The sequence below is a fragment of the Hylobates moloch genome, unplaced genomic scaffold (assembly GCF_009828535.3).
Source record: "Hylobates moloch isolate HMO894 unplaced genomic scaffold, HMol_V3 SCAFFOLD_15, whole genome shotgun sequence".
NCBI lineage: Eukaryota > Metazoa > Chordata > Mammalia > Primates > Hylobatidae > Hylobates > Hylobates moloch.
This window is the reverse complement of record NW_026652290.1, coordinates 92,195,392-92,222,675: the sequence shown is the minus strand read 5'-3', so window position 1 is coordinate 92,222,675 and position 27,284 is coordinate 92,195,392. Positions and strand designations below refer to the sequence as shown.

Sequence of the window (27,284 nt, the reverse complement as noted above, 5' to 3'; positions counted from 1 at the left end):
AGAGCGAGACTCCGTCTCAAAAAAAAAAAAAAAAAAAGAAGAAAAAAGATGCGAGCTAATCTTCAATCTTCCCCTCCTGTCCTGCCCATCAGGTCTCCGACACCGCCACCATGCCGTTTGGTAACACCCACAACAAGTTCAAGCTGAATTACAAGCCTGAGGAGGAGTACCCCGACCTCAGCAAACATAACAACCACATGGCCAAGGTACTGACGCTTGAACTCTACAAGAAGCTGCGGGACAAGGAGACCCCATCTGGCTTCACCTTAGATGATGTCATCCAGACAGGAGTGGACAACCCAGGTGAGCCTCCCCGGTGGAGCACTGAAGGGGCTACATGGGGGGTCTGCAGGCTGCTGGCCATGCCCCAATCCCACCTCCCCTGAAGGCGGGGGGGGAGCCTCAGTTTTCTCATCTGTAAAACGGGGCTGTTGTGAGAATCAATGCATTAATATATATAAAGGCTTGGGACAGTGCAAGTCACGCAGCAAACCATGCAATAAACATGCACAAGAATAATGTGAGATCCCCGAGGAGGTCAGTTCATCTCTCAAACCTCAGTCTCCTCATCTGAAAAATGGGCGCCCGTGTTGTGAAAACACAAGTCAATGGCTGTGCAGTGCTTAGAGTGGCGCCTGGCACCAAGTGAGTGCTCAAGCTCTGACAGGGGGGTCAGGTACAGTGGCTCATGCCTGTAATCCCAGCACTTTGGGAGGCCCAGGTGGGAGGATCACTTGAGACCAGGAGTTTGAGACCAGCCTGGGCAACATAGCAAGACCCTGTCTCTACAAAGAATACAAAAAAATTAGCCAAGTGTGGTGATGAGGGCCTGTGGTCCAAGCTACTCAGGAGGCTGCGGTGGGAGGAGCGCTTGAACCTGGGAGGTGCAGGTTGCAGTGAGCCGAGATCGCGCCACTGTACTCCAGCCACAGAGTGAGACCCTGTGTCAAAAAAAAAAAAAAGAATCTGACAGGGGATGTTGTTAATGTTATGGTTGTTTCTCAAAGGACACTGCAAGGCGAAGAGAGCTGGGAGTGGAGAGGAGGCTCTAGTGCCCCTCACGTCCAGCTCACTGTGTGATGCCGGGGAGAGGCCCCTCTCTCCTGGCCCCTGTTTTTCCACTGGGAAATAAGAGGGTCTTTCAAGTCTCTTACCCTCTTGACCGTCTGTGGCAGGTAGTAGCCTGAGATCCTAACATTTCTGGCTAAGATGTCATGACTTTGGGTGCTAATGTTTCCGAGATGCTGATGTTTTTAGCACCATGTACCCTCTGAAGCTCCCCCTTCTCCTTCGACCCCACCCCCAGCATTCTTTCTTCTCTCCTACCTTGACCCCCTCCCAGCCCAGCCACCTTGACCTCTCCCAGCCTTCCCTCCTAGTTCCCACCAGTCCTCAGTCCTTTCTCTCTCTTTTTTTTTTTTTTTTTGGAGACAGAGTCTTGCTCTGTCACCCAGTCTGGAGTGCAGTGGTGTCATCTTGGCTGACTGCAAGCTCCATCCCCTTGGTTCAAGCAATTCTCATGCCTCAGCCTCCCGAGCAGCTGGGATTACAGGTGTGTGCCCCACACCCAGCTAATTTTTGTATTTTTAGTAGAGATGGGGTTTTACCCTGTTGGCCAGGCTGTTCTCAAACTCCTGACCTCAAGAGATCCACCCGCCTCACCCTCCCAAACTGCTGGGATTGCAGGCGTGAGCCACTGCACCCAACCCTTATTATTCTCAATTCCCACCCAGAGGTATTGAATGTACCCGTCCCCACCCCGACATACACATGTCCACACAGTCTCCACTGAGCCCACGAGACCAGGCCCTGTTTGCCGGGGACAAGCAGCTCTGACTTCACCCCCACCCCTCCAGGTCACCCCTTCATCATGACCGTGGGCTGCGTGGCTGGTGATGAGGAGTCCTATGAAGTTTTCAAGGAACTCTTCGACCCCATCATCTCGGATCGCCACGGGGGCTACAAACCCACTGACAAGCACAAGACTGACCTCAACCATGAAAACCTCAAGGTCCGTGTCTGCGCGGGAGGGGAGGGCTGAGGGGTGAGGAGGAGAGAGATCACAGGAGAGATGGGGGGAGAGAGAGAAATACAGAGACAGAGAGAGACACAGAGGTGTGGAGAAGCAGAGAGATGGAAAGAGAGAGGGACACTGGGAGGCTGAGGTGAGTGTATCACTTGAGGTCAGGAGTTCAAGACCAGACTGGCCAACATGGCAAAACTCTGTCTTTAAAAAAAAAAAAAAAGGGGGGGCCGGGCACAGTGGCTCACACCTGTAATCCCAGCACTTTGGGAGGTCAAGGCGGGCAGATCACCTTAGATTGAGAGTTCGAGACCAGCCTGACCAACATGGAGAAATCCCGTCTCTACTAAAAATACAGAATTAGCTGAGTGTGGTGCTGCATGCCTGTAATCCCAGCTACGTGGGAGGCTGAGGCAGAAGAATTGCTTGAATCTGGGAGGCAGAGGTTGCGGTGAGCAGAGATTGTGCCATTGCACTCCAGCCTGGGCAACAAGGGCGAAACTCGGTCTCAAAAAACAACAACAACAACGACAACAAAAATAAATTAGCTGGGCATGGTGGCATGTGCCTGTAATGCCAGCTACTCAGGAGGTGGAGGCAGGAAAATCTCTTGAACCCAGGAGACGGAGGCTGCAGTGAGCTGAGATCGTGCCACTGCACTCCAGCCTGGGTGACAGAGCAAGATTCTATCTCAGAAAAAAAAAAGGAAAGAGAGAGGGACAGAGAGACACAGAGACAGCCAAGGAGACAGAGAGACAAAGGAGAGGGAGATGGAGAAGAAAGGCACAAAAGCATGTAGAAAAGGAAGAGGCATAGCGGAGCGCAGTGGCTCACGCTTGTAATCCCAACACTTTGGGAGGCTGAGGTGAGCGGATCACGAGGTCAGGAGTTCGAGACTAGCCCGACCAAGAAGGTGAACCCCAGTCTCTACTAAAAATACAAAAATTAGCTGGGCATGCTAGTGTGCACCTATAATCCTAGCTACTCAGCCTGGGCGACAGAGCAAGACTCTGTCTAAAAAAAAAAAAAGGGAGAGGCAGAGACACAGAGGGAGACAGAAGGGAGCATCAGAGAAGGCAGGAGAGACAGGGAGAGAGAGAGACACACGCAGTTGCAGTCACAGACAGACAAGGAGAGTGGGAGAAAGGGAGACAGGAAGGGAAACAGAAATGGGCAGAAAGGCTGGGTGCAGTGGCTATACCTGTAATCCCAGCACTTAGGGAGGCTGAGGCGTGAGGATCACTTGAGGCCAGGAGAGTTCACGACCAGCCTGGGCAACATAGCAAGAACCCGTCTCTATCAAAAAAAAAAAAAAAAAAAAAAAAAAGCCTAAAAATTTAGCTAGGCATGGTGGCTCACGCCTGTAATCCTACCGCGTTGGGAGGCTGAGGCAGGAGGACTGCTTGAGCTGAGGAGTTTGAGACCAGCCTGGGCAACATAGTGACACCCTGTCTCTATTTTTTTTTTTTCCGAGACAGAATCTCACTCTGTCACCCAGGCTGGAGTGCAGTGGCTCGATCTCAGCTCACAGAAACCCCTGATCCCCAGGTTCAAGTGATTCTCGTGCCTTAGCCTCCTGAGTAGCTGGGATTACAGGCACGCACCACCACGCCCAGATAATTTTTGTAGTTTTAGTAGAAATGGGGTTTCACCATGTTGGCCAAGCTGGTTTCGAACTCCTGACCTCAGGTGATTGGCTCACCTCGGCTTCCCAAAGTGTTGGGATTACAGGTGTAGCCACTGCGCCCAGCCCCTCTCCATTTATAAAAACTTTATTTTAAGTTAGCCGAACATGGTGGCACATACCTGTTAGTCCCAGCTACTTGCGAGGCTGAGGCAGGGGAATTGCTTGAGCCCAGGAGTTTGAGGTTGCAGTGAGCTACGATGGCACCACTGCACTCCAGCCTGGGCGACAGAGAGACCTTGTCTCGAAAAAAAAAAAAAAAAAAAGGAAAAGAAATATACAAAGTTGGGGAGAGAGAGGTATAAAAAAAAACAGAGATAGGAGATGGGAGAGAGAGAAGGGAGAGACAGAGCCCAGGTATGGGTGGCGAAGAGAGGCTCCACTTACCCAATCGATGAGGATGCAGAGGGCAAAGGAAGCAACAGGGAGACTGAGGGGAGCATCTGGGGGAGACCTGGGCTTGCTGGAGGGGGTGGAGGATCTGCCTGGTCCTGATCTCCCACCCGCTCTCCAGGGTGGAGAGGACCTGGACCCCAACTACGTGCTCAGCAGCCGCGTCCGCACTGGCCGCAGCATCAAGGGCTACACGCTGCCCCCGCACTGCTCCCGCGGCGAGCGCCGGGCGGTGGAGAAGCTATCCGTGGAAGGTGAGCGCCCCTACCCCGTCCACTGCTGGGGTCACCCAGCCCTGGCTCTGTTCCTCCATGGGCAGGTCCTCTGGTCTCTTTGGGCCCCCGTTTTCCAAAGTAGGGGAAGAGCTTGGTAAATCGTGGGGACTTGGGAAGTGGTGCTGGCTGTCAGCATTACCTGCTGTGTTGGAGATCCGGGGATGCTGTACAGACTCGACGGCCCCTGAGAAGACCTACGCAGACACCTGGCTGCCCCCAGAGTCCTGCCATCCGTTCATCCAGCACACATTTCCAGGGGTTCTTGCCCTGTGTGGGGAGATGGGGGGTCCCTCACTGTTCTCACAGAGTGTTCAGCTGGTGGGGAGACAAGAGGAAATACAGAAACCCACAGATGAACAAGATAATTCAAAAGTGCCATGAAGCCAAGACATGGGTGTGGTAGAGAATGACCGAGGGGAGCCACCTCACAAAGGAGGAGTTGAGGCCGGGCACAGTGGCTCCCACAGCAGTATGGGAGGCCTAGGAGTGAGGATCACTTGAGCCCAGGAGTTCAAGACCAGACTGGACAATATAGCAAGACCCCGTCTCTACAAAAAATACAAAAATGAGCCAGAACTGGTGGCACACACCTGTCATCCCAGCTACTCAGGAGACTGAGGTGGGAGGATCACTTGAGCTCGGGAGGTTGAGGCTGCAGTGAATCGTGATTGTGCCACTGCACTCCAGCCAGGGTGACAGAGCGAGAACCTGCCTCAAAAACAAATAAAAAGAGGCCAGGCACCGTGGCTCACACCTGTAATCCCAGCACTTTGGGAGGCCGAGGCAGGTAGATCACCTGAGGTCAGGAGTTCGAGACCAGCCTGGTCAACATGGTGAAACCCCATCTTTACTAAAAATACAAAATTTAGCCAGGTATGGTGGCATGTGCCTATAATCTCAGCTACTTGGGAGGCTGAGGCAGGAAAATCACTTGAACCCAGGAGGCGGAGGTTGCAGTGAGCCGAGATCATGCCACTGCACTCCAGCCTGTGTGACAGAGTGAAACTCCGTCCCCCCTCAAAAAAAAAAGAAAGAAAGAACTTACTTCAAGACAAGAAGTCAATAATAAATGTTGTAAAATAATAGGAAGTGCTGGTTTTGAGTACTTATTACCTTTGTTTTAAATATAATGTATTTAGGCTGGGCACGGGGTGGCTCACGCCTATAATTCCAGCACTTCGGGAGTCTCAGGTGGAAGGATTGCTTGAGTCCAGGAGTTTGAGACCAGACTGGGCAACATGATGAAACCCCATCTCCAAAAAATACAGAAACTAGCCGGGTGTGGTGGTGTGCACCTGTGGTCCCACCTACTTGGGAGGCTGAGGTGGGAGGATTGCTTGAGCCTGGAAGGTCAAGGCTGCAGTGAGCTGAGATCACACCACTGTACTCTAGCTTGGGTGACAGAAGGAGACTTGTCTCAAAAATAAATAAAAATAAAAAATTTTGGCCAGGCGCGGTGGCTCACGCTTGTAATCCCAGCACTTTGGGAGGCTGAGGCGGGCGGATCACGAGGTCAGGAGATTGAGACCACGATGAAACTCCGTCTCTACTAAAAATACAAAAAAAAAAAATTAGCCGGGCGTGGTGGCGGGCACCTGTAGTCCCAGCTACTTGGAGAGGCTGAGACAGGAGAATGGCGTGAACCCGGGAGGCGGAGCTTGCAGTGAGCCGAGATTGCGCCACTGCACTCCAGCCTGGGCGACAGAGCGAGACTCCGTCTCAAAAAAAAATAAAAATAAAATTAAAAATAATTTATTTAAATATAAAGTTTGCATATTTAATCTTAACTATGTATAACATGGTATGTGATATGTAGCATAGTATATAGTATACTATGTGATATGTAGCATAGTATATAGTATATTACAGAGATATTGTGGGTTTGGCTCCAGACCACCACAATATCTCAGAGATATTGTGGGTTTGGCTCCAGACCACCACAGTGAAGCAATTAGCACAACAAAGCGAGCCATGCAAATTGGTTTCCCAGTGCATATAAAAGTTACATTTGGCCAGGCGAGGTGGCTCACATCTGTAATCCCAGCATTTTGGGAAGCTGAGGCAGGTGGATCATTTGAGGTCAGGAGTTCCAGACCAGCCTGGCCAACATAGTAAAACCCCATCTCTACTAAAACTACAAAAATCAGCTGGGTCTGGTGGCACACACCTGTAATCCCAGCTACTTGGGAGGCTGAGGCAGGAGAATCGCTTGAACCTGGGAGGCAGAGGTTGCAGTGAGCTGAGGTCACGCCACTGCACTCCAGCCTGGGGGACAGAGTGCGACTCCATCTCAAAAAAAAAAAAAGTTATGTTTATCGTATACTGTAGCCTGTTAAGTGCACAATAGCATTATGTCTAGAAAAAAAAATTACATACCTTAATTTTAAAATCCTGCTAAAAACGCTGTGATCATTTAAGGACGCAGCAAGTCGGAATATTTTGTTGTATAGGGTCTGCCTTGATGTTGATGGGCTGCTGACTGATCAGGGCGGTTGTCGTTCAAGGCTGAGACGGCTGCTGCAATTCCTTCCTTCCTCCTTTTTTTTTTTTTTTTTTTTTTTTTTTGAGACAGAGTCTCGTGCAGTGGCGCGATCTCGGCTCACTGCAAGCTCCGCCTCCCGGGTTCACGCCATTCTCCTGCCTCAGCCTCTCCGAGTAGCTGGGACTACAGGCGCCCGCTACCACGCCCGGCTACTTTTTTGTATTTTTAGTAGAGACGGGGTTTCACCGTGGTCTCGATCTTCCTGACCTCATGATCCACCCGCCTCGGCCTCCCAAAGTGCTGGGATTACAAGCGTGAGCCACCGCACCCAGCCCCTTCCTTCCTTTCTTTTCTTCCTCCCTTCCTTCCCTTCCTTCCCTTCCTTCCCTCCCTCCCTTCCCTTCCCTTTTCTTTTCCTTCCTTCCTTCCTTCCTTCCTTCCTTCCTTCCTTCCTTCCTTCCTTCCTTCCTTCCCTTTTCTTCCTCCCTTTCCTTCCTTCCCTCCCTCCCTTCCCTTTTCTTTTCTTTCCTTCCTTCCTTCCTTCCTCCCTCCCTCCCTCCCTTCCTTCTCTTTCTCTCTCTCTCTCTCTCTCTTTTCGAGATAGGGTCTTGTGCTGTTGCCCAGCTGGAATGCAGTGGTGCAATCATGACTTACCATAACCTCCAACTCCTGGGCTTAAGTGATCCTCCCATGTTGGTCTCCCAAAGTGCTGGCATTACAGCTGTGAGCCACAGTGCCTGGCCAGCAGTAATAGTTCGAAAAGAATCTCTTTTCTGAGATGGAGCCCCACTCTTGTCGCCCAGCTGGAGTGCAGTGGTGCAATCTTGGCTTACTGTCACCTCCGCCTCCTAGTTCAAGCAATTCTTGTGTCTCAGTCACCCAAGTAGCTGAGACCACCAGCGTGCGCCACCATGCCTAGCTAATTTTTGTATTTTTAGTAGAGTTGGGGTTTCGCCATCTTGGCCAGGCTGGTCTCAAACTCCTGATCTCAGCTGATCTGCCTGCCTCAGCCTCCGAAACCACTAGGATTACAGGCATGAGCCACTGCACCTGGCCTATGAAGCTTTTGATTTAAAGTGAAAAATGTTGACTCTTCCTTTCACTTGAACACCTCGAGGCCATTGTAGGGTTATTAACTGAATTGGCCTGATTTCAAAATCATGTGTCTCAGGGAATATGGAGGCTCAAGGAGATGGGGAGAGATGAGGGAACGGCTGGTCAGTGGTGCAGTCAGAGCACACACATTTATCCATTAAGTTCACCCTTTTATATGGGCAAGGTTGGTGGTACCTCCCCAAAATTAAAACAGTAACATCAGAGATCACTGATCACAGATCGCCATGACAGATATAATAATAATGAGAAAGTCTGCAGTACTGTGAGAATTACCCACATGTGACACAGAGACACGAAGTGGCACATGCTGTAGGAATAATGGCTCCAATAGACCTGCTGGACAAGGGGTTGCCACAAACCTCCAATTTGTAAAAAACACAGTTTATCTACAAAATGCAATAAAATGAGGTATGTCGTATATTATATGAATATGTATAAGATGTATAAATATTATAGATTTATTGTACATATGCACAAATATAAATTCATTATACACATATTTATATATATATGAATATACAAATAAACACACAATTTTTTTTTTTTTTTTTTGAGACGGAGTCTTTCTCTGTCCCCCAGGCTGGAGTGCAGTGGCGCGATCTCGGCTCACCGCAACCTCCACCTCCTGGGTTCACGCCATTCTCCTGCCTCAGCCTCCCGAGTAGCTGGGAATACAGGCGCCCGCCAACACGCCCGGCTAATTTTTTGTGTTTTTAGTAGAGACGGGGTTTCACCGTGTTAGCCAGGATGGTCTCGATCTCCTGACCTCGTGATCCACCCGCCTCAGCCTCCCAAAGTGCTGGGATTACAGGCTTGAGCCACCGTGCCCGGCTAATTTTTTTTTTTTTTTAAGACAGAATCTCACTCTGTCACCCAGGCTGGAGTGCAGTGGCGAAATCTCAGCTCACTGCAACCTCCACCTCTTGGGTTCAAGTGATTCTCGTGCCTCAGCCTCCTGAGTAGCTGGGATTACAGACACGTGCCACCATGGCCAACTAATTTTTGTATTTTTAATGGAGACGGGGTTTCACCATGTTGGCCAGGCTGGTCTCGAAATCCTGACCTCAAGTGATCCGCCTGCCTTAGCCTCCCAAAGTGCTGGGATTATAGGCATGAGCCACTGCGCCTGGCCTACAATTTTTTTTTTTTTTTTTTTAAAGATGGGGGTCTTGGGCCAGGCGCCCAAGTGGAGAAACCCCGTTTCTACTAAAAATACAAAATTAGCCAGGCGTGGTGGCGCATGCCTGTAATCCCAGGTACTCGAGAGGCTGAGGCAAGAGATTCGCTTGAACCCGGGAGACGGAGGCGGCAGTGAGCCAAGATCACGCCATTGAGCTCCAGCCTGGGCAACAAGAGTGAAACTCCGTCTCATAAAAAAAAAAAAAAAGATGGGGTCTTGCTATTTTACCCAGGCTGGACTCGAACTCCTGGGCTTAAGTGATCCTCCTGCCTCAGCCTCACTGTATCTACGACTACAGGCTCATGCCAGTGCACCTGGCTACCATTCTACTTTATAATAATTTTTACTAATGGCCTCTCAAAGTCCTGAGATTTCAGCCCTCTGTCTTGCCAGCCATTAGGAGCAGGCACCAGCACACTGTGACCTGCAGGTGGATTGGATGTGAGGGTCCCTCGGGCGAAGGGGTGGGTCTGTTTTCTAGATTGAGCACATGGGGTGGCCATTCCTGGGGGCCTGGACAGATGGCAGGAACAGATTTTGGGGAGCCGTCACGAGTGTGGGTTTAGACACAGGGTTCAGGTGCCTTTAGGACATCCAGGGGGCCAAGGCCCAGGCCCATTGGGAGCAGCAGCAGGGGGAACCCTGGGCCTCCATGCCCTGGTTGAAGTGGGACAGGCTGCCGACCACTCCCTCGTGTGTCCCCATAGCTCTCAACAGCCTGACGGGCGAGTTCAAAGGGAAGTACTACCCTCTGAAGAGCATGACGGAGAAGGAGCAGCAGCAGCTCATCGATGACCACTTCCTGTTCGACAAGCCCGTGTCCCCGCTGCTGCTGGCCTCAGGCATGGCCCGCGACTGGCCCGATGCCCGTGGCATCTGGTGAGGTCCCTCCCCGCCCCCTGGCTTCCTCTTCCCCCAGCCTCCTCCAGTCCTGCAATGGCCCTCCTCACTCCTCCACCAAAACCAAGGCCATACACATAATTATGATCTTCTAAATGCCACGGAAAATGATCTTGCCCTCCGCCCCTGCCTATCCTGTGCTCTGTGTGTCAGATTTTGGGAAATCTGGACCAGAGAAGTGGTAGTTAAAAACTTAGACTTGGCCGGGCGCGGTGGCTCACGGCTGTAATCCCTGCGCTTTGTGAGGCCAAGGCGGGCGGATCACTTGAGGTCAGGAGTTTGAGACCAGCCTGGCCAACATGGTGAAACCCCATCTCTACTAAAAATGACAAAATTTTAGCTGGGCACAGTGGCAGGCGCCTGTAGTCCCAGCTACTTGGGAAGATGATGCAGGAGAATCGCGTGAACCCAGGTGGCGGAGGTTGCAGTGAGCCGAGATCATGCCACTGCACTCCAGCCTGGGCAACAGAGCCAGACTCTGTCTCAAAAAAAAAAAAAAAAGCCTGGCGTGATGGCGTAAACCTGTAATCCCAGCACTTTGGGAGGCCAAGGTGGGCAGATCACGAGGTCAGGAGATCGAGACCATCCTGGCTAACACGGTGAAACCCCGTCTCTCTCTCTCTATATATATATATCTATTAGCCAGGCATGGTGGCAGACGCCTGTAGTCCCAGCTACTCGGGAGGCTGAGGCAGGAGAATGGTGTGAACCCGGGAGGCAGAGCTTGCAGTGAGCTGAGATCGTGCCACTGCACTCCAGCCTGGGCGACAGAACGAGACTCTGTCTCAAAAAAAAAAAAAAAGCCTGGCGTGATGGCGTAAACCTGTGATCCCAGCTACTCGAGAGGCTGAGGATCACTTGGGCCCAGGGGATTAAGGTTACTGTGAATCGTGACTGAGGTACTGCACTCCAGCTACCCATCTCAAAAATAAGAACTTAGATTTGAACCATACTCCCTAGGTTCAAATCCCAGCTCTACCATTTACTAGCTTTACTAGCTTTGTGACCTTGAGCAACTTATTTTATTTTTCTCTGCCCCAGTTTCCTATCTATAGGATAGGGATCACAATAATTTGTAGCTTCTGGTGTTCTTGTGAGGATTAAATGAGTTATTTATGTAAAGTATTAAAAGCAGTGCCTGGGCCAGGCGCGGTGGCTCACGCCTGTAATCCCAACACTTTGGGAGACCAAGGTGGGGTGGATCATGAGGTCAGGAGATCGAGACCATCCTGGCTAACATGGTGAAACCCCATGTCTACTAAAAATACAAAAAATTAGCCAGGCTTGGTGGCAGGCTCCTGTAGTCCCAGCTACTCGGGAGGCTGAGGTAGGAGAATGGCGTGAACCCAGGAGGCGGAGCTTGCACTGAGCCGAGATCACGTCACTGCACTCCAGCCTGGGCGACAGAGCAAGACTCTGTCTCAAAAAAAAAAAAAAAAAAAAAAAACAGCCCCGGTATACACTAAGTGTTCAGTACATCTTGGTTATTTGTCTTATCTTTATTATAAACGATTATTGCTAGACTTGCTTTGACTCTGAATCCCTGATTTAGATAGTCAAAGATTTAGAGAACCTAGGTTTCAATCGATGAGGGGAGGCTGGGTGCTAAGATATACAAATGGGATGATTCCAAGATTTCAAGATTTTAAATATTTTTAGGTTTTAAGATTCCACTCATTTCAAATTCTGTGATTCCATAATTTGAAGCATTTATGGATTTATTTATTTATTTATTTTGAGATGGACTCCCACTCTGAGGACCAGGCTGGAGTGCAGTGGGTCGCTCTCGACTCACTGAAACCTCCATCTCCCGGGTTCAAACAATCCTCTCACCCTCCACCTCCTGAGTAGCTAGGACTACAGGCATGTGCTACTGTGTCCAGCTAGTTTTCGTATTTTTGATAGAGACATGGTTCTGCCATGTTGCTCAGGCTGGTCTCAAACTCTTCACCTTAAGTGATCTGCCCACCTCAGCCTCCCAAAGTGCTGGGATTACAATGCGTGAGCCACCATACCTGCCCTCAGATTTTTTTTTTTTTTTTTTGAGACAGGGTCTTGCTCTGTTTGTTGCCCAGGCTGGAGCGCAGTGGTGGGATCATAGCTCACTGCAGCCTGGACCTTCCAAGGTCAAGTGATCCTCCCGCCTCAGCCTCCCCATTGGCTTGGACGACAGGCATGTGTCCCACCATGCCTGCTAATTTTTTTAATTTTGTAGATATGTGGGTCTTGCCATGTTGCGGTCAACGATCCTCTGGCCTCCCAAAGTCTGATTACAGGTGTGACCACCACACCACCATTCAGACTTAAATTTTATGTTGGAGTCTCACTCGCTCTGTCACCCAGTCTGGAGTGCAGTGGCGTGATCTCGACTCACTGCAATCTCCACCTCCTGGGTTCTCGCCATTCTTCTGCCTCAGCCTCCCGAGTAGCTGGGACTACAGGCTCCCGCCACCATGCCCAGCTATTTTTTTTGTATTTTTTAGTAGAGATGGAGTTTCGCTGTGTTAGCCAGGATAGTCTCGATCTCCTGACCTTGTGATCCGCCCGCCTCGGCCTCCCAAAGTGCTGGGATTACAGGCGTGAGCCACCGCGCCCGGCCTTAATATCTTATGTTCTAAGATCCTGCTTCTGAGATGCTAGGATTGGGAGCTAACACACTGCGATGGGAAGATTTTCTGCTCCTGAGACCAGATGTAGGATTTCCAAATGTTATCAATTCTGATCCCAAGCTTCTGTTTGTCAAACATCCTGAGATCCCAAGGAGCTATAATAATGCTGTTCAAAGACTTAAGTCCCTGAAAGTCCTTGATCCCAGCATTCAACGTTTTGCAGATCCTGTGACGTTAGAGTCTACAGGTTTAAGCTTCTGCGTTTTGAGGAGGCAGATGCCACCCACCTCCCACCCCTCAGGCCCTCTTCCCCCATCGGTGGGCAGATGTTTGGGGGAGGGCTGGGAATGGGGCTCCCGCGGGGCTGACACCTTGGCCTCTTGCTGTGGCACCTTACTCTAGGCACAATGACAACAAGAGCTTCCTGGTGTGGGTGAACGAGGAGGATCACCTCCGGGTCATCTCCATGGAGAAGGGGGGCAACATGAAGGAGGTTTTCCGCCGCTTCTGCGTGGGGCTGCAGAAGGTGGGTGTCTGCCCTTAGCTGCTGACTTCTGACTCCACCTTGAACGCCCCACCTGCTTTCCGAGGCCCCGCCCCTTCCCCTATACTAAGCCCTGCCCCACCCATTTTCCAGGGCCCTGCCCCCCGGACCTGGCTCCACCCCATGCCAAGCCCTGCCCCTCAGAACCAGCCCCACCAGCTTTTCAGGGCCCCGCCCCTGGACCCAGCTCCATCCTATGTCGAAGCCCCGCCCTTAAGGATCCGCCTTCAGGCCGGGAGCGGTGGCTCACGCCTGTAATCCCAGCACTTTGGGAACCTGAGGAGGGTCAGGAGTTCAAGACCAACTTGGCCAACATGGTGAAACCCTGTCTCTCTACTAGAAATACAAAAAAAAAAAAAAAAAAAAAATTAGCCAGGTGTGGTGGCGTGCGCCTGTAGTCCCAGCTACTAGGGAGGCTGAGGCAGAGAATTGCTTGAACCTGGGAGGCAGAGGTTGCAGTGAGACGAGATCACACCATTGCACTCCAGCCTGGGTGACACAGTGAGACTCTGACAAAAAAAACACAAAAACCCCGCCTTCAAAGCGTTCTTAGTCCCCGCCCCTCAAAATCCTGCCTTGGTCACCATTGTCTAGCCAGTACGCTCGGAATTGTCCTACCTCCCTGTTCCCCTCAGAATCCCACCTCCACCACGTTCCCACGCCCTGTCCCTCCGGACCCTGTCCATGTTGCGGGTACATTTGGGGGTGCCTGCCGGCGCTGACCCCTGGTCCTCTCCCTCAACCTCAGATCGAAGAGATCTTTAAGAAAGCCGGCCACCCCTTCATGTGGAACCAGCACCTGGGCTACGTGCTCACCTGCCCATCCAACCTGGGCACTGGGCTGCGTGGAGGCGTGCATGTGAAGCTGGCGCACCTGAGCAAGCACCCCAAGTTCGAGGAGATCCTCACCCGCCTGCGCCTGCAGAAGAGGGGTACAGGTACGGCTCCCACATCCTTTGCACCACGACGGGTGGGGAGGGCCCTTTGCGGGGATGGAAGGAGAGGTGCGACATCCCTGCGAGTTCTGGGGATCCGGCAAGGGCTGACTCTCTGTGAGCTTGCATTTCTTCCTCTGTAAAATGGGTGTCAATATGCCTATGTGATAGGAGTCAGTATGCGATTTTCATGATTATATAATATGCATTGCACACGCCCTTGGACCTCCCTCGGGGCCTCACTTTCCCCATTTATAAAGCGAGGAGTGGTCAGGATTCGACCCTATGCCGCCTGGCTCCAGAACTCACTCTCGTACCCACTATACTATATTTTCATGTTTGATAATTGAGTGGCGTGGTACCCTATCTAAAGCCAGAGACTCGTGAGCCCACGAATAAACAGGCATTACCTGTGTGCAGGTAACCTATTACACAGTAGGCACTCACTACATGCGGCTGTTGCATTTGGCACGGGGGCCACGTCCCAGCCCCTCTGCACCTTCGCTGCCTCTTCATGCCCCTGTCCCTTGCTTCCACAGGTGGCGTGGACACAGCTGCCGTGGGCTCAGTATTTGACGTGTCCAACGCTGATCGGCTGGGCTCGTCCGAAGTAGAACAGGTGCAGCTGGTGGTGGATGGTGTGAAGCTCATGGTGGAAATGGAGAAGAAGTTGGAGAAAGGCCAGTCCATCGACGACATGATCCCCGCCCAGAAGTAGGCGCCTGCCCACCTGCCACCGACTGCTGGAACCCAGCCAATGGGAGGGCCTGGCCCACCAGATGCCCGCCCCCTCACTCCTTGCCCCGCCCCCTGTCCCGGAGTCCCACCCTGTGATGGTTCTGTCTCCTGGGGGCTCTCTCCATCCTTCTCAGAGTTCCAGTTTCGACCACGGTTCCAACCAATGGGCTCCATCCTCTGGATTCTGGCCAATGAAATATCTCCCTGGCAGGGTACGCTTCTCTTCCTAGAGCTCCGCCCCCACCAGGAGTTAATGGAGAGCTCCCAGCACACTCGGAGCTTGTGTTTGTCTCCACGCGAAGCGATAAATAAAAGCAATGGTGGCCTTAGCTTTGTGCGATAGTTTTTGAGGGAGGAGGTGCAATTGGCCACTGTGTGGCCTTGGAGTGGTTTGTCCTGTCTAGGCATGTACTAAACATGTCTTATCCCGGGTCTAAAATGAGGCAAAGTTAGGTCACAGAATCTAGTCCAAAAATTAGAAGGCTCTATGGGGAATCTGAGACCCAGAGAGACACTGAGCCCAGTGTCACTCACCCAAAGCATGGGCCCTTTCCAACTTTGGCTTTGAATTAGTCATGCTCAGATCTCAAACACGAGGTCTACGCTGGGGAGGAATGCAGCCAAACGAAATGTCTGAAACTTGAATTTAGCCCAAGGGTCTCCAGTTTGAGACCTCCCATACAGCTCATCATATCTACCTCTATACTGCTTCTCACTGGCCTCCTTCTATCTCGTCTGACTTCATCCCTCTGTAGTTGCTGCCAGTCCCTTACTTTGCTCAAGAACCTGCCGTGGCTCTCCATTTCTCCTAGAAAGCCTTTCTGTTATTTGCAACTCAAGGCCACGCTGAAATGCATACCATTTGCTGGAGGCTCACCTTTCCAGTTCTTTCCCCATTACTCCTCTGATTCTTTCACACCTTACACCCTCCAATTCCCAACTCAATGTCTTTGACCAAGCTGTTTCCCTCTCCAATCTGGAACTTGAGTCTGAGCATCCCCATGAAGTCTTTAGGGATAGGCCTTTTGGAGAACTCAGCCCCAGGAAGGAACAGGAAAGAGGCGTGGTAGAGCAAGGTGGAGGGAGAAGAAGAGTTAATAGAAGTCAAGCAGTATCTGAACATGCATTGGGTGTTGGACACGTCAATCACCTCCACCCAGCCAAACAGGCCAATGTCTCCGTTAACAAGGACACAGTGGGTGGGCCCCAAAAGACAAACGTTTTAGGGAAAAAAAAAAAAAAAAAGTGAGGTGGGAGTAAATGGAAGACCCGACAAAGCCCTCAGGAGCCTAAGGTGCTTTTTCAAACCTCAAGAGTCACAGAGATTAAGGGCCCTTGTAGTTCAATCTGCCCTCTGTTTTACAGAGAGGAAATTGAGGCCTAGGGAAGTCCCCAGAAGTTCCCAGGGAGATTACTAGAAGGAAAGTTAGGAGAGATTCTAAACATCAAGGTATGCAGAACCTGTGAGATGCTGTGATGTTCTTTACTGTACTGTCTCCATTGAAGATCCCAGCTCCACATCCAGAGGCTACACAGACCACACATGCCAGTGGGGACCTTCTGAGCCAGCCAAAGCCACAGTCCAGACACCTGTCAGTTAACCACGTCCTGCCCATTTTGCCTCATAGGACTCTTTTAAATCTATCCGTGCTCTCTCCATCTGTCCGGCGCCGACCTCTTTCTTGCTCTTCTGACCTGTCAATTTCCCTCCCTTCCACCCTGCACATAGCACAAACCCGCCCATCTCTACCCTGCCTACAACCTTGCCATGGCTCCCCCAGGGGCCTTGGAAGAAAGCCCAGGCCCCTGTCCATAACCTTCAAGGCCCTACTGACACCCCTAGCCCCATACCTCACAGCAATTCTACACTTACCAAGTCACATGCCATTTGTTGAGGACCTGTCCCGTCTCTTGCTCCCTGGCCCTTGTATGTGCCATTTTCTGTGCCTAAAATGCACTCCTATCCATGTCTAGCTGGCTCCTTCTCCTCCAGGAAGCCCTCCCTGGCTGAGGCAGGCATCACCTCTGGACTTCCCTATACCAGCCCTGCCCAGTCTCTGCCTGAGGACACATCTGCCTCCTCCATTGGACTGTGAGCTCTATGAGGGCAGTGTTGGGGCTGTCTTGATTACCACTGTGTCCCCAGCACAGAGGATGCTCTCAGGTCTTGACCAAGCCTCTTCCTTGAAGTTCCCTGAACTTCCATGTCTCCCCAGTGCCATAGGGAGAAAGTCCAGCTTATTCATTTTGGCCCCAAAGGTGCTGTGTGAATAAGCTCCGCCCTTCTGTACTGCACAGACTTCAACCACTATAATCTGTCCAGCTCCCATGCCTTTTCTCCTGCTCGTGACCTTGATCTTCCTTTGAGGAAACCCTACTAAGTGCAGCTCTGAGTCTGGCCACTCTAGAGTCACAGTGATTGGTTTAGAGAAAATTACATGGCCCACTTGGGCCAATGAGAGTCTGCCCTGGGACTTTTGCTGGGAAACTGACAATGAGGATCTTTCTGCTGCAGAAAGCTGGAGGGATAGAAACTTCTAACTGCTGAAGTCATCTGTGCCATCAGGAAAGGAGCACTTACTTGATAAAAACTACTAGAATTCAACTTACACTGAAAAAAATAGATGCAATGGCCTGATGCCTGGATCAAACCTACCTGAAGCCAGGTGCCCCTGGACTATTAAGTAACATAAGCCAACAAACACCTTTTTGCTTAAGCAGTGTAGATGAATCATTAGTCCTAATACATCATTTCTCTTGCTAATTCTCCATCCATGCCCAACACAGCAGCCGCACTGAAATTACCCAGTTCTCTGAAGATGTACCACATACTCCCACTTCTGGGCTTTTGCCCAGGGCAAACTCAATGCCTAGCCAACTCCTACTCATCCTTCAACACCCCACTCCAGCATTAATTCCTCTAGAGCATCTTCCCCAATGACCCCGCGCTGCCCACTTTCTCTTCTGGGCTCCCCAAGACAATAGTTTGTCCAGTGTCTGTGTCAGAATCCCTGTCTCCCACAGACAGGGCTTCATGTCTCTGTGTCCAGCACTGGGCCTGGCATGGAGTAGGCATGGGTCAATGATTGTTTATTGAATAAATTTACTACTGGAGTAAGAAGTGGCTTAGAGTCCAGTGTAACATGGTGGCTGGGAGTGTGAGCGGATGAATGGGGGGCCCGATATAGGAACTGGGGTCTCGGGGATGAGGCCGAGTTCCATCCTGCCTTCTTCCACGACCATCCTTACCTTCCCACCCCCACCGCTCCCATTCTGCAGATGAGAAAACCGAGGCTCCGAAAGGAAAAACCACTGCCTGGATTCCCACGCCTCTTCTTTAACTCACTTGCAGGTGAGGGCAGGGAAGGAAAATCCTAGGGTCAGCACTGGGGAGGGGGGACTCTCCTAAATTTATTGGGCAACAGGCTGCAGGTGAGGGGACTGACAGGAGGAGGGTCGGGGTGTAATAACTTAAAAACCGTAGGTGACAGCGGCAGCTCCTCAAGAGACCTTTGCAGAGGTGAGGGTGTGGGGTATTTACAAGGATTTGTACAAAGTGCCCCGCGCCAGCCTGGGGCAGGAAGGGGGGGGTTGAGCGTGAGGGGAGGGGAGGGGAAGGAATCTGCCTCTCTGACCCCCACTCCCAGTCCCCCAGATTCTCCAGTCTTTAGGCTCAGCAGCTCTCCCTGCCCCTGCCCCAAGGCCTAATTTTGAGCTGTTGGGAGGAATGGAAGATTTCCTCAGTTTCCCTCCCTGCCCCTGCCCTGTCCCCAAAGTCTCCTCAGGTGCCCCCTTGGTAGGGCGAGGGAGGACAGGACTGGCTGGAGGCTCCAGGAAGGTGCCAGCTCCCTCCGCCGAGCCCCCTCATCCTTCTTCTGTGCTGAGCGGCCCCAGAAAACAGCAGAGGGGACAATCTTTGCCCCCAAATATAATTCAGGGAAACTGAGGTGATGATAAAGGGAGAATCCCTCCCTGGCCCCTTCCTCTCCTGTAGAAGTGAAGGGGACAAGGGAGAGGAAGAGGAAGGGCCCTGGGACCGTGGTGGCTCAGAGCTCGAGGTCGTTGGAGATGCGGGTGACGAGGGTGCGGAAGGCCAGGGCGGTGCCCGCCACACGGCGGAAGAGAACTCCCCGCAAGCCTGGCCGGGGCAGCTGGCAGACCTCCACTTCGAAGTGGGACAGGGGCTCGGGCCCGCCCGCACCCCCGTGCAGGCAGGCCAGCAGGAACGGCTGTGGCTGGCGGCAGCGGCAGCGGGCGGCTGCTGTGGCCTGGCGCAGAGCTGCCATCAGGGCCTCGGGAGGGCGCGAGCTGGTCAGCTTCACACTCCAGGGGAATCGGAGCAGCCGGGGGGCGGTTTCCGTTTGATCCCAAGGTAGATGGCAACTGAGGCGAGAACATATCAGGGGTCAGAGATGGGAGCGAAGAGGAACGTGGCGGAGGGCTGAAGGGACAACTCTTCCCAATTTGGGACAGATTCCTAGCCATCCCCTCAAAAAACATCTTCCCCTGTTACCCCAGCGACAGTTTCAACTGGACACAGAGCTGCCCAGCTAGAGACCACACTTTCCAGCCTCCCTTGCAGCCAGGTGTGAACTTGTCTCTAAATTCTGGGACATGAGCAGAAGTCAGGTGTGCCATCCACATAGGTTCCTTCAAAGAACCTGCATGTGCCAGGCTCTCCTGTCCCACATCTCCCAGGAGCTGGACTTAGCAGTGGCACAGGCCAGCCTCAACTGTGAAGATGACAAGGGCTCCAGGGAATGGGGAGGCAGAAACCTGGGGACCTGAATGACCGCATAGATCAGAGTGGCCCTACCAGCCTGGCTTAGCCACATGGTTTGAATGTTTGAATGAGAAATTTGTTTTTTGTTTTGTTTTGTTTTGAGACGGAGTTTTAGTCTTGTTACCCAGGCTGGAGTTCAATGGAACGATCTCAGCTCACCACAACCTCCCCCTCCTGGGTTCAAACGATTCTCCTGCCGTAGCCTCCCAAGTAGTTGGGATTACAGGCATGCGCCACCATGCCTGGCCACGGCTAATTTTTGTATTTTTAGTAGAGACGGGGTTTCACTGTGAGCTTCTCACCTCGTGATCTGCCCGCCTCGGCCTCCCAAAGTGCTGGGATTACAGGTGTGAGCCATCGCGCCCGGCCTTTTTTTTTTTTTTTTTTTTGAGACACAGTTTCGCTCTTGTCGCCCAGGCTGGAGGGCAATGACACAATCTCGGCTCACTGTAACCTCTGCTTCCCGGGTTCAAGCAATTCTCCTGCCTCAGCTTCCCAAGTAGCTGAGAGAACAAGCACCACGCCCAGCTAATTTTTGTATTTTTAGTAGAGACGGAGTCTCACCATGTTGGCCAGGCAGGTCTTAAACTCCCAGCCTCAGGTGATCCACCCGCCTTGGCCTCCCAAAGTGCTGGGATTACAGGCGCGAGCCACAATGCCCGGCCACTTTTTAGTTTTTTTGAGACAGGGTCTTGCAGTGCAGTGGTGCAATCACAGCTCACTGCAGCCTCGACCTCCTGGGCTCAAGTGATCCTCCTGCCTTGGCCTCCTGAGTTGCTGGAATTACAGGCATGAGCCACTGTGCTCGGCCTCTGGGGGCTTTTTGATCGTCACATGTCTTAGGGTGGGAGCACTGCTGGCATTGACTAGGTTGGGGATGGGGTAGGTCAGGGATGATAAACATTCTCCAATGGGCAAGAGGGCCCTGCACAACAAAGAAATGTCCCGTCTGAAGTACGAGTGTACTGCTCTAGATGAGCATCCCGGGGCTAGCCCCCCTTGTTCTGGTGGGGCCGCCCCTCAGCTTGGGTGAGCACATGACTCAGGACTGCCAATGAGAGCATTCTACTTCCCCGCCACTATGCTTGGGTCAAGGGTGACCACATGACCAGGTCTGACCAACCAGAGTACTTCTCCTCTCTGGCTGCAGGCATTGGTTTAGGAATGAGCATGTGACCTAGTCCCAGCCAGTGAGAGTCAGCCCTGGCAGTTTGTTGCAGCTGCCGGGAAGGCTCCGCTTTCCACTTGGGTCTCTAAACCGGGAATTCAGACTAAACCAGGGCTTGGCAAACTCCAGTGCCGTCTGCTTTTGTAAATAAAGTTTCATTGGAACACAGCCATACCCATTTGTTTTGTGTTGAATATGACTGCTTTTGCACCACAATGACACAACTGAACAGGTGTGACACAGGGTGCCTGGCCCTCAAAGCCTAAAATCTTCATGATCTGGGTCTGTACAGCTAATGTTTGCCTCCTGCTGGCCCTGAGCTGCCGGTAAACATTATGCCATGATTGGATGAGTGGCAAAAGGAGGTGGGGGCATTGACCAGAAGAGGAGTTGAGTTGTAGATGGGATGAGGCTTTTTTTTTTTTTTGACGGAGTTTCACTCTTGCTACCCGGGCTGGAGTGAGATGGCACGATCCGGACTCACCACAACCTCTGCCTCCCGGGTTCAAGCGATTCTCCTGCCTCAGCCTCCCGAGTAGTTGGGATTACAGGCATGCGCCACCACGCCTGGCTAATTTTTGTATTTTTAGTAAAGACGGGGTTTCTCCATGTTAGGCTGGTCTCGAACTCCCGACCTCAGGTGATCCACCTGCCTCGGCCTCCCAAAGTGCTGGGATTACAGGCGTGAGCCACGGTGCCCAGCCGGAGGCTGAAGTTTAAGATGGTCAAAGGAAGGTGCTTGGGATGGGGTGGGAATGACAGGAGCTGGCAGAGAAGGCAGGGGCCATAGGGCATTTCAGAAAGTTGGCCTTGCAGGATGAGACTGGGGCCCCAACTAATGCCCTGGGGTAAGTGTCGGGAGGTGCTGAGGCAGGAGAGGGGAAGTGGCAGTCGGGTAGGCCCAAGCACTCACCTTGTGACCTCAGGTCCCCCGATTCTCTCAGGTTCGTCTGTGACCCTAGGGGAGGGGAGGGGGACAGAGTGTCTAATCTGGACACAGCGAACCCACCTCCCTCAACCCGCCGCCTCTGGGACTCCAAGCAGCCCCCGCCTCAACCCCAGTCCCTCCGGGCTGGCGAAGGCCCAGAGTCAGGATCTGGTCTCCCTGTCCATCCCCATAACCAGGCTCATTCTGAAATGGTTAGTGCAGGTCACAGGAAAGATACTGAAGAATGTGGAAGATGAAAGGGAGGAGAGTGGGCAGAGACACACCCTTACACAGAGAAGTGGCCACAGAGAGACAGAGACACACGCACGCGTGCACACACATACGCCCTCGCTTACATATACATTCATGCTTTGCTCAAACACCTCCTTCGTGAGGCCTGCCCTTTTTTTTCTTTTTTTGAGACAGAGTCTCACTCTGTCATGCAGGTGTGGCAAGATCTCAGCTTGCTGCAGCCTCAACCTCCCGGGCTCAAGCAATCTTCCTGCCTTGGCCCCGATGTAGCTGGGACTACAGGCGCGTGCCACATCTGCTTTTTTGTTGTTGTTTGTTTTGTTTTGTTTTGTTTTGTTGTAGAGATGGGGCTTTGCCACATTGCCCAGGCTGGTCTCAAACTCCTGGACTCAAGCGATCTGTCCAAAGTGCTGGGATTACTGGCCTGAGCCACCTCATCCAGAGGCCTGCCCATTTAATGCTGCACCCCATCCCTTCCCCACACCCCTTATTCCCTTCCCTGTTCTTTTTTTTTTTTTTTTTTTTTTAAGAGACAGGGTCTCCCTCTGTTGCCAAGACTAATGACCATAGCTCACAGCAGCCTTGACCTCCTGGGTTCAAGTGATCCTCCTGCCTCAGCCTCCCAAGTCCATGGGAATACGATAAATTGCAGTCACCATGCCCGGCCAATTGATTTACTTTTTTGTAGAGATAGGATCTTGCTATGTTGTCCAGGCTGGTCTTGAACTCGTGGGCTCAAGTGATCCACTCACCTCAACCTCCCAAAGTGCTGTGATTACAGGCATGAGCCACCAAACGTGGCTCCTATTCTATTTTTCTTCTTAGTTACTTCGCACTACTTAGCAGTCTATATAGTAACTATATTTTACTTATTTCTTTGTTTTTTGTCTAGATCCCTTAGTAGAATGTTGAGTCTGCCAGGGAAGGAGTTTTGTACATTCTGCTCACCCTCTACTACAGGGCATAGGACAGTGCCAGGCACACAGTAGGGACTCAATGAATAATAGCAATTAATAACTAATACACATGTAAAGCACTTTCCAAGGCAATCTTCTAAGCTCAGTCCATACATCACTTCATTTAGTCCTCACAATAACCCTAGGAGACAGGTACTGTTATTACTATACCCATTTTACAGAAGAGGAAAGCGAGGCCCAGAGACCTTGAGTGACTTGCTCAAGGTCACTTGGCAGAGCTGCCATTTGAACCCCCGAGTCTGGCTCGAGAGGCTGTGCTTCTGTGAGTAAATGAACAATCAGACCCCATGTACAGACCCTGTACCCCACTCACATCCACAGAGCCCCCTCCCCAATGCCCACACACACAGGTCAGACATGCAGACAGGGAGGCAGAGCCAGCAAGAACAGGGCATGGACGGGACTTACTGATCTTGGATCCCTGGGGCAGAGACGCGCCCGAAACACAGCGGTTAGAGTTCTGCCGTTTAGAGGGATCGAGGGTAACCCTGCAGTGTGAGGAGGGAGGTGAGGGGCGACGGGAGGAGGAAAGGAGGAGGAGGAGGAAATGTTGGGGTACAGGAGACAGAGCAGAGTAGAAGACAGGTTAGGTCCCATCAGCCCCCCCGCCCCGCCCTGCCCCTGCCATCCCCGCAGAGCTCACCTTCGGGTCAGTTTGGAGGTCAGCTTGGTGAAGAGGTTGGTGGTGGGGCGGGGCCGCCCGGCGGGCAGGGGTGCAGCCTCATGGGCCAGTGTGGGAGAGGCAGGGGGCCCATTCTGCACACCCCCACCACCCCCACCCCCTGCCCGCCGGTCCCGGACCTGGCCACCGTGGAAGGTGCTGCGGATGGTGGAACCGCGTGCCAGGCGGCTCCGCTCCCCTGATGGGGGTGCCAGGCTGTGACTGGAGGGGGAGGCAGGGGGCACCCGTGGGGTGCCTGAGCTGTGGGCAGAGACAGACAAGTCAGGGTGGGGGACTGAGGCAGGCCAGGGCCCCAGTCCCTTTGATTCTTCATATTCCTGTCCTGAGACCAGGAACTGCAACCAGCCTGGAACGCAGAGACAGGGCAGCAACGTACAGTTGTGCAGGCTGTGCACTATACAATCTTAGCATTATTTTACTGACTCTCTCCTCTCCTATTACCCCTTCTTCAAACTGTCCCTTCTTCAAAGTCTACCCCCTCCAAATCATCTCCTATCACAACTCTCCTCTCTCCAAACGCAGCAACTGAATAGATGCACAGACATTTTTGGGTGACTTCCTTGCTATTTGCCAGAACCTCAGGAACCAAATCAACTAGGCAAACACTTTGCTATCTGAACTCTCATCATCTAAAATCAGGAAAGAGATAAATGTAAAGGTCAAGGATACCTGTATTCACTACGATAATTTGGGCAGTGGGGGTTCCACTGTCCCAGGACCCTCCTCCAGCCCCTCCGACCCTCCTAGTCAACAACAGGGGCCAGACCTCCATCTCCTGAGTTCAATTCTCCTGCCTCACCATCCTGAGTAGCTGGGATTACAAGCATGTGCCACCATGACTGGCTAATTTTTTTTTTTTTTTTTTTTTTTTTGAGACAGAGTCTCACTCTGTCACCTAGGCTGAAGGGCCATGGGGCAATCTTGGCTACTGCAACCTCTGCCTCCTGAGTTCAAGTGATTCTCCTGCCTCAGCCTCCTAAGTAGCTGGGACTATAGGCATGCAGCACCACGCCTGGGTAATTTATGTATTTTCAGTACAGATGGGGTTTCACCATGTTGGCCAGGCTGGTCTCAAACTCCTGACCTCAGGTGATCCACTGGCCTTGGCCTCCCAAAATGCTGGGATTCCAGGTGTGAGCCACCACGCCCAGCCCAGACCTCCAATTTCTATCCTCCCAGGGACTCCAGGCCCAGCCTGGATCTCAGAGAAGAATCCTGACTGTGGCAGAGGCTGTTACTTCTCCCTTAGAATCCATCCTCTCTGTTTCACTCTTGGTAACCAAACCCCTAAGAGTATGAGCACTGCACATGGCCACCCAGCCAGAGACTACATTTCCCAGACTCTCTTGCAGCTAGGGATGGTCATGTGACCATGCTCCAGCCAATGGGATATAAGCAGAAGTGCTCTGTACCATCTCTGGGTGATGCCTTTACAAAGAGTTGTTGCTTGTCCCCTACTCTTTCCCCACTTCTTGCTAATTGGGAAATGATGGCAGCTGGTGCAGCAGCCTCAGTCCCAGAGCTGGAAACTCGTGTTGGGGCTGGAAGAACTTACCTGGGTCCTTGGAGGACCCTCCGGACTAAACCTCCTTTTTATTTAAATTACTCTACCCTGGGATCTCTTTGTCTTTGTTACAGCAGCTGAGTCTATGCTTTTTATTTATTTTTTGTTTCTAAAATTTTTTTTAATTTTTGATTTTTTTGGTCTCAGTCTGTAATTTAACTGTTCCACTGTCTCTTGAGCAGGACTGGAAGGCCATGTATTAACGGTGATTACAAATAGATTCTGGAGTCAGTCTGGAATCTGCTTCTTGACTTACCAGCTGTGTGGCCTTGGACAAGTTACTTAACCTCTCTGTGCCTTATGTCCTCAGCTGTAAAATGGAGATATTAGGATCTACCTCACAGAGTTGTTAGGGGCACTGAGCCAGGCAATAGACATAGAAGCCTGGCATGTAGCTGCTGCTTCATGAATGTTCACTATTATTATTTGATAACCACCAAAAAAAAAGCACTCTCAGTCACTGAATGAAGGCCTCCTAAGCATCAGACCCAGTGCCAGGTACAGGACACTCTTGATCTCTATTGGATCTCTATAATGGGGCCTGGAAGTGGACAGCATCAGCCCTATTTTTTTTTTTTGAGACGGATTCTCGCTCTGTCACCCAGACTGGAGTGCCGTGGCACAGTCTAGGCTCGCTGCAACCTCCGCCTCCCAGGTTTATGCCATTCTCCTGCCTCAGCCTCCCGAGTAGCTGGGACTACTGGTGCCCACCACCACGCCCGGCTAATTTTTTGTATTTTTAGTAGAGATGGGGTTTCACCATGTTAGCCAGGATGGTCTTGATCTCCTGACCTCGTAATACGGCTGTCTCAGCCTCCCAAAGTGCTGGGATTACAACAGGCGTGAGCCACTGTGCCCGGCCTTTTTTTTTTTTTTTTTGAGACAAGAGTCTCGCTGTATGGCCCAGTCCGGAGTGCAGTGGCGCAATCCCAGCTCACTACAACCTCTGCCTCCCAGGTTCAAGCGATTCTCCTGCCTCATTCAGCCTTCTGAGTAGCTGGGATTACATGCACATGACACCATTCCTGGCTAATTTTTGTATTTTTAGTAGAGACAGAGGTTCACCATGTTAGCCAGGCTGGTCTCGAACTCCTGACCTCAGGTGACCTGCCCACCTTGGCCTCCCAAAGTGCTGGGATTATAGGCGTGAGCCACCACGCCCAGCCAGCATCAAGCCCATTTTACGGAGGAGGAAACAGAGGCTCAGAGATTTACCCAGTCATTCCGCTAGCAGTGTGAGCACAGAGGTAAGATTCAAACTCAGAACTGAGTATTCACAGAATCGTGACTTTTTTGAGACGGAGTCTCACTCTGTTGCCCAGGCTGGAGTGCAGTGGCGTGATCTCAGCTCACTGCAAGCTCCGCCTCCCAGGTTCACACCATTGTCCTGCCTCTGCCTCCCGAGCAGCTGGGACTACAGGTGCCCGCCACCGTGCCCAGCTAATTTTTTTTTTTTTTTTGTATTTTTAGTAGAGACAGGGTTTCACCATGTTAGCCAGAATGGTCTCGATCTCCTGACTTTGTGATCCACCCGCCTCAGCCTCCCAAAATGCTGGTATTACAGGCGTGAGCCACCATGCCCGGCCAGAATCGTGACTGTTAACTACCCCATTCCCCTGCCCACACCCAGTGGGAACACCTGCACCCACTAATCAGGTACATCCCAGAGTGTGCCCTGGTGTTGGCCATCAACCTGCCCTACAGTCCTGGTGGGCGGCAGTGTCCTCATCCTGGAGCCGGCCCCATTCTAGCTGGCCTTGACCTGTGATGTGAACCAATCCCTTCCCTCTCTCTGCTCCAGCCAGTCTGAACTGGTTTCTCTCCCTTGCCAGCTGGAAGAGACCTCACAGACTCAGGCCAACAAGCTGGAAAACCAGCCAACCAGATGATGCTGAAGCTGTGACATTCTGGGGCTTCTCTCGAGTTCTAAAAACGGATCATTCAAAAAATCAATTCAGGTTCCCAAGGCTTGTAGGCGGAGAACAGGGCCAACTGCTTTCCTGGTGCTGAAGACTAATTAATTAAGTGGGGAGGATTTTCAGGGGGGTACA

The 27,284-nt window shown here is 51.9% G+C and overlaps 2 protein-coding genes across 3 annotated transcripts in view; one reads left to right on the top strand and one right to left on the bottom strand.

Annotated features, from left to right (window-relative positions):
* Nucleotides 1-15,272, top strand: part of CKM (creatine kinase, M-type) — a 30,601-nt gene extending 15,329 nt beyond the window's left edge. The window contains exons 4-8 of the mRNA XM_058428595.1: nucleotides 4,222-4,354; nucleotides 9,861-10,032; nucleotides 13,065-13,188; nucleotides 13,955-14,144; nucleotides 14,681-15,272. Coding sequence (XP_058284578.1) covers nucleotides 4,222-4,354; nucleotides 9,861-10,032; nucleotides 13,065-13,188; nucleotides 13,955-14,144; nucleotides 14,681-14,859 — 798 coding nt within the window. The 3' untranslated portion in view covers nucleotides 14,860-15,272. The remainder of the gene's footprint in view (nucleotides 1-4,221; nucleotides 4,355-9,860; nucleotides 10,033-13,064; nucleotides 13,189-13,954; nucleotides 14,145-14,680) is intronic.
* A 2,680-nt stretch (nucleotides 15,273-17,952) lies between these two features.
* Nucleotides 17,953-27,284, bottom strand: part of MARK4 (microtubule affinity regulating kinase 4) — a 51,044-nt gene continuing 41,712 nt past the window's right edge. Inside the window, exons 15-18 of one of the 2 annotated variants that reach the window (XM_032177505.2) lie at nucleotides 23,631-23,909; nucleotides 23,396-23,475; nucleotides 21,744-21,788; nucleotides 17,953-19,262 (exon numbers count right to left, since the gene is read on the bottom strand). In XM_032177505.2, coding sequence (XP_032033396.1) covers nucleotides 19,198-19,262; nucleotides 21,744-21,788; nucleotides 23,396-23,475; nucleotides 23,631-23,909 — 469 coding nt within the window. In that variant the 3' untranslated portion in view covers nucleotides 17,953-19,197. The remainder of the gene's footprint in view (nucleotides 19,263-21,743; nucleotides 21,789-23,395; nucleotides 23,476-23,630; nucleotides 23,910-27,284) is intronic. The other variant, XM_032177504.2, reaches the window with a different exon arrangement.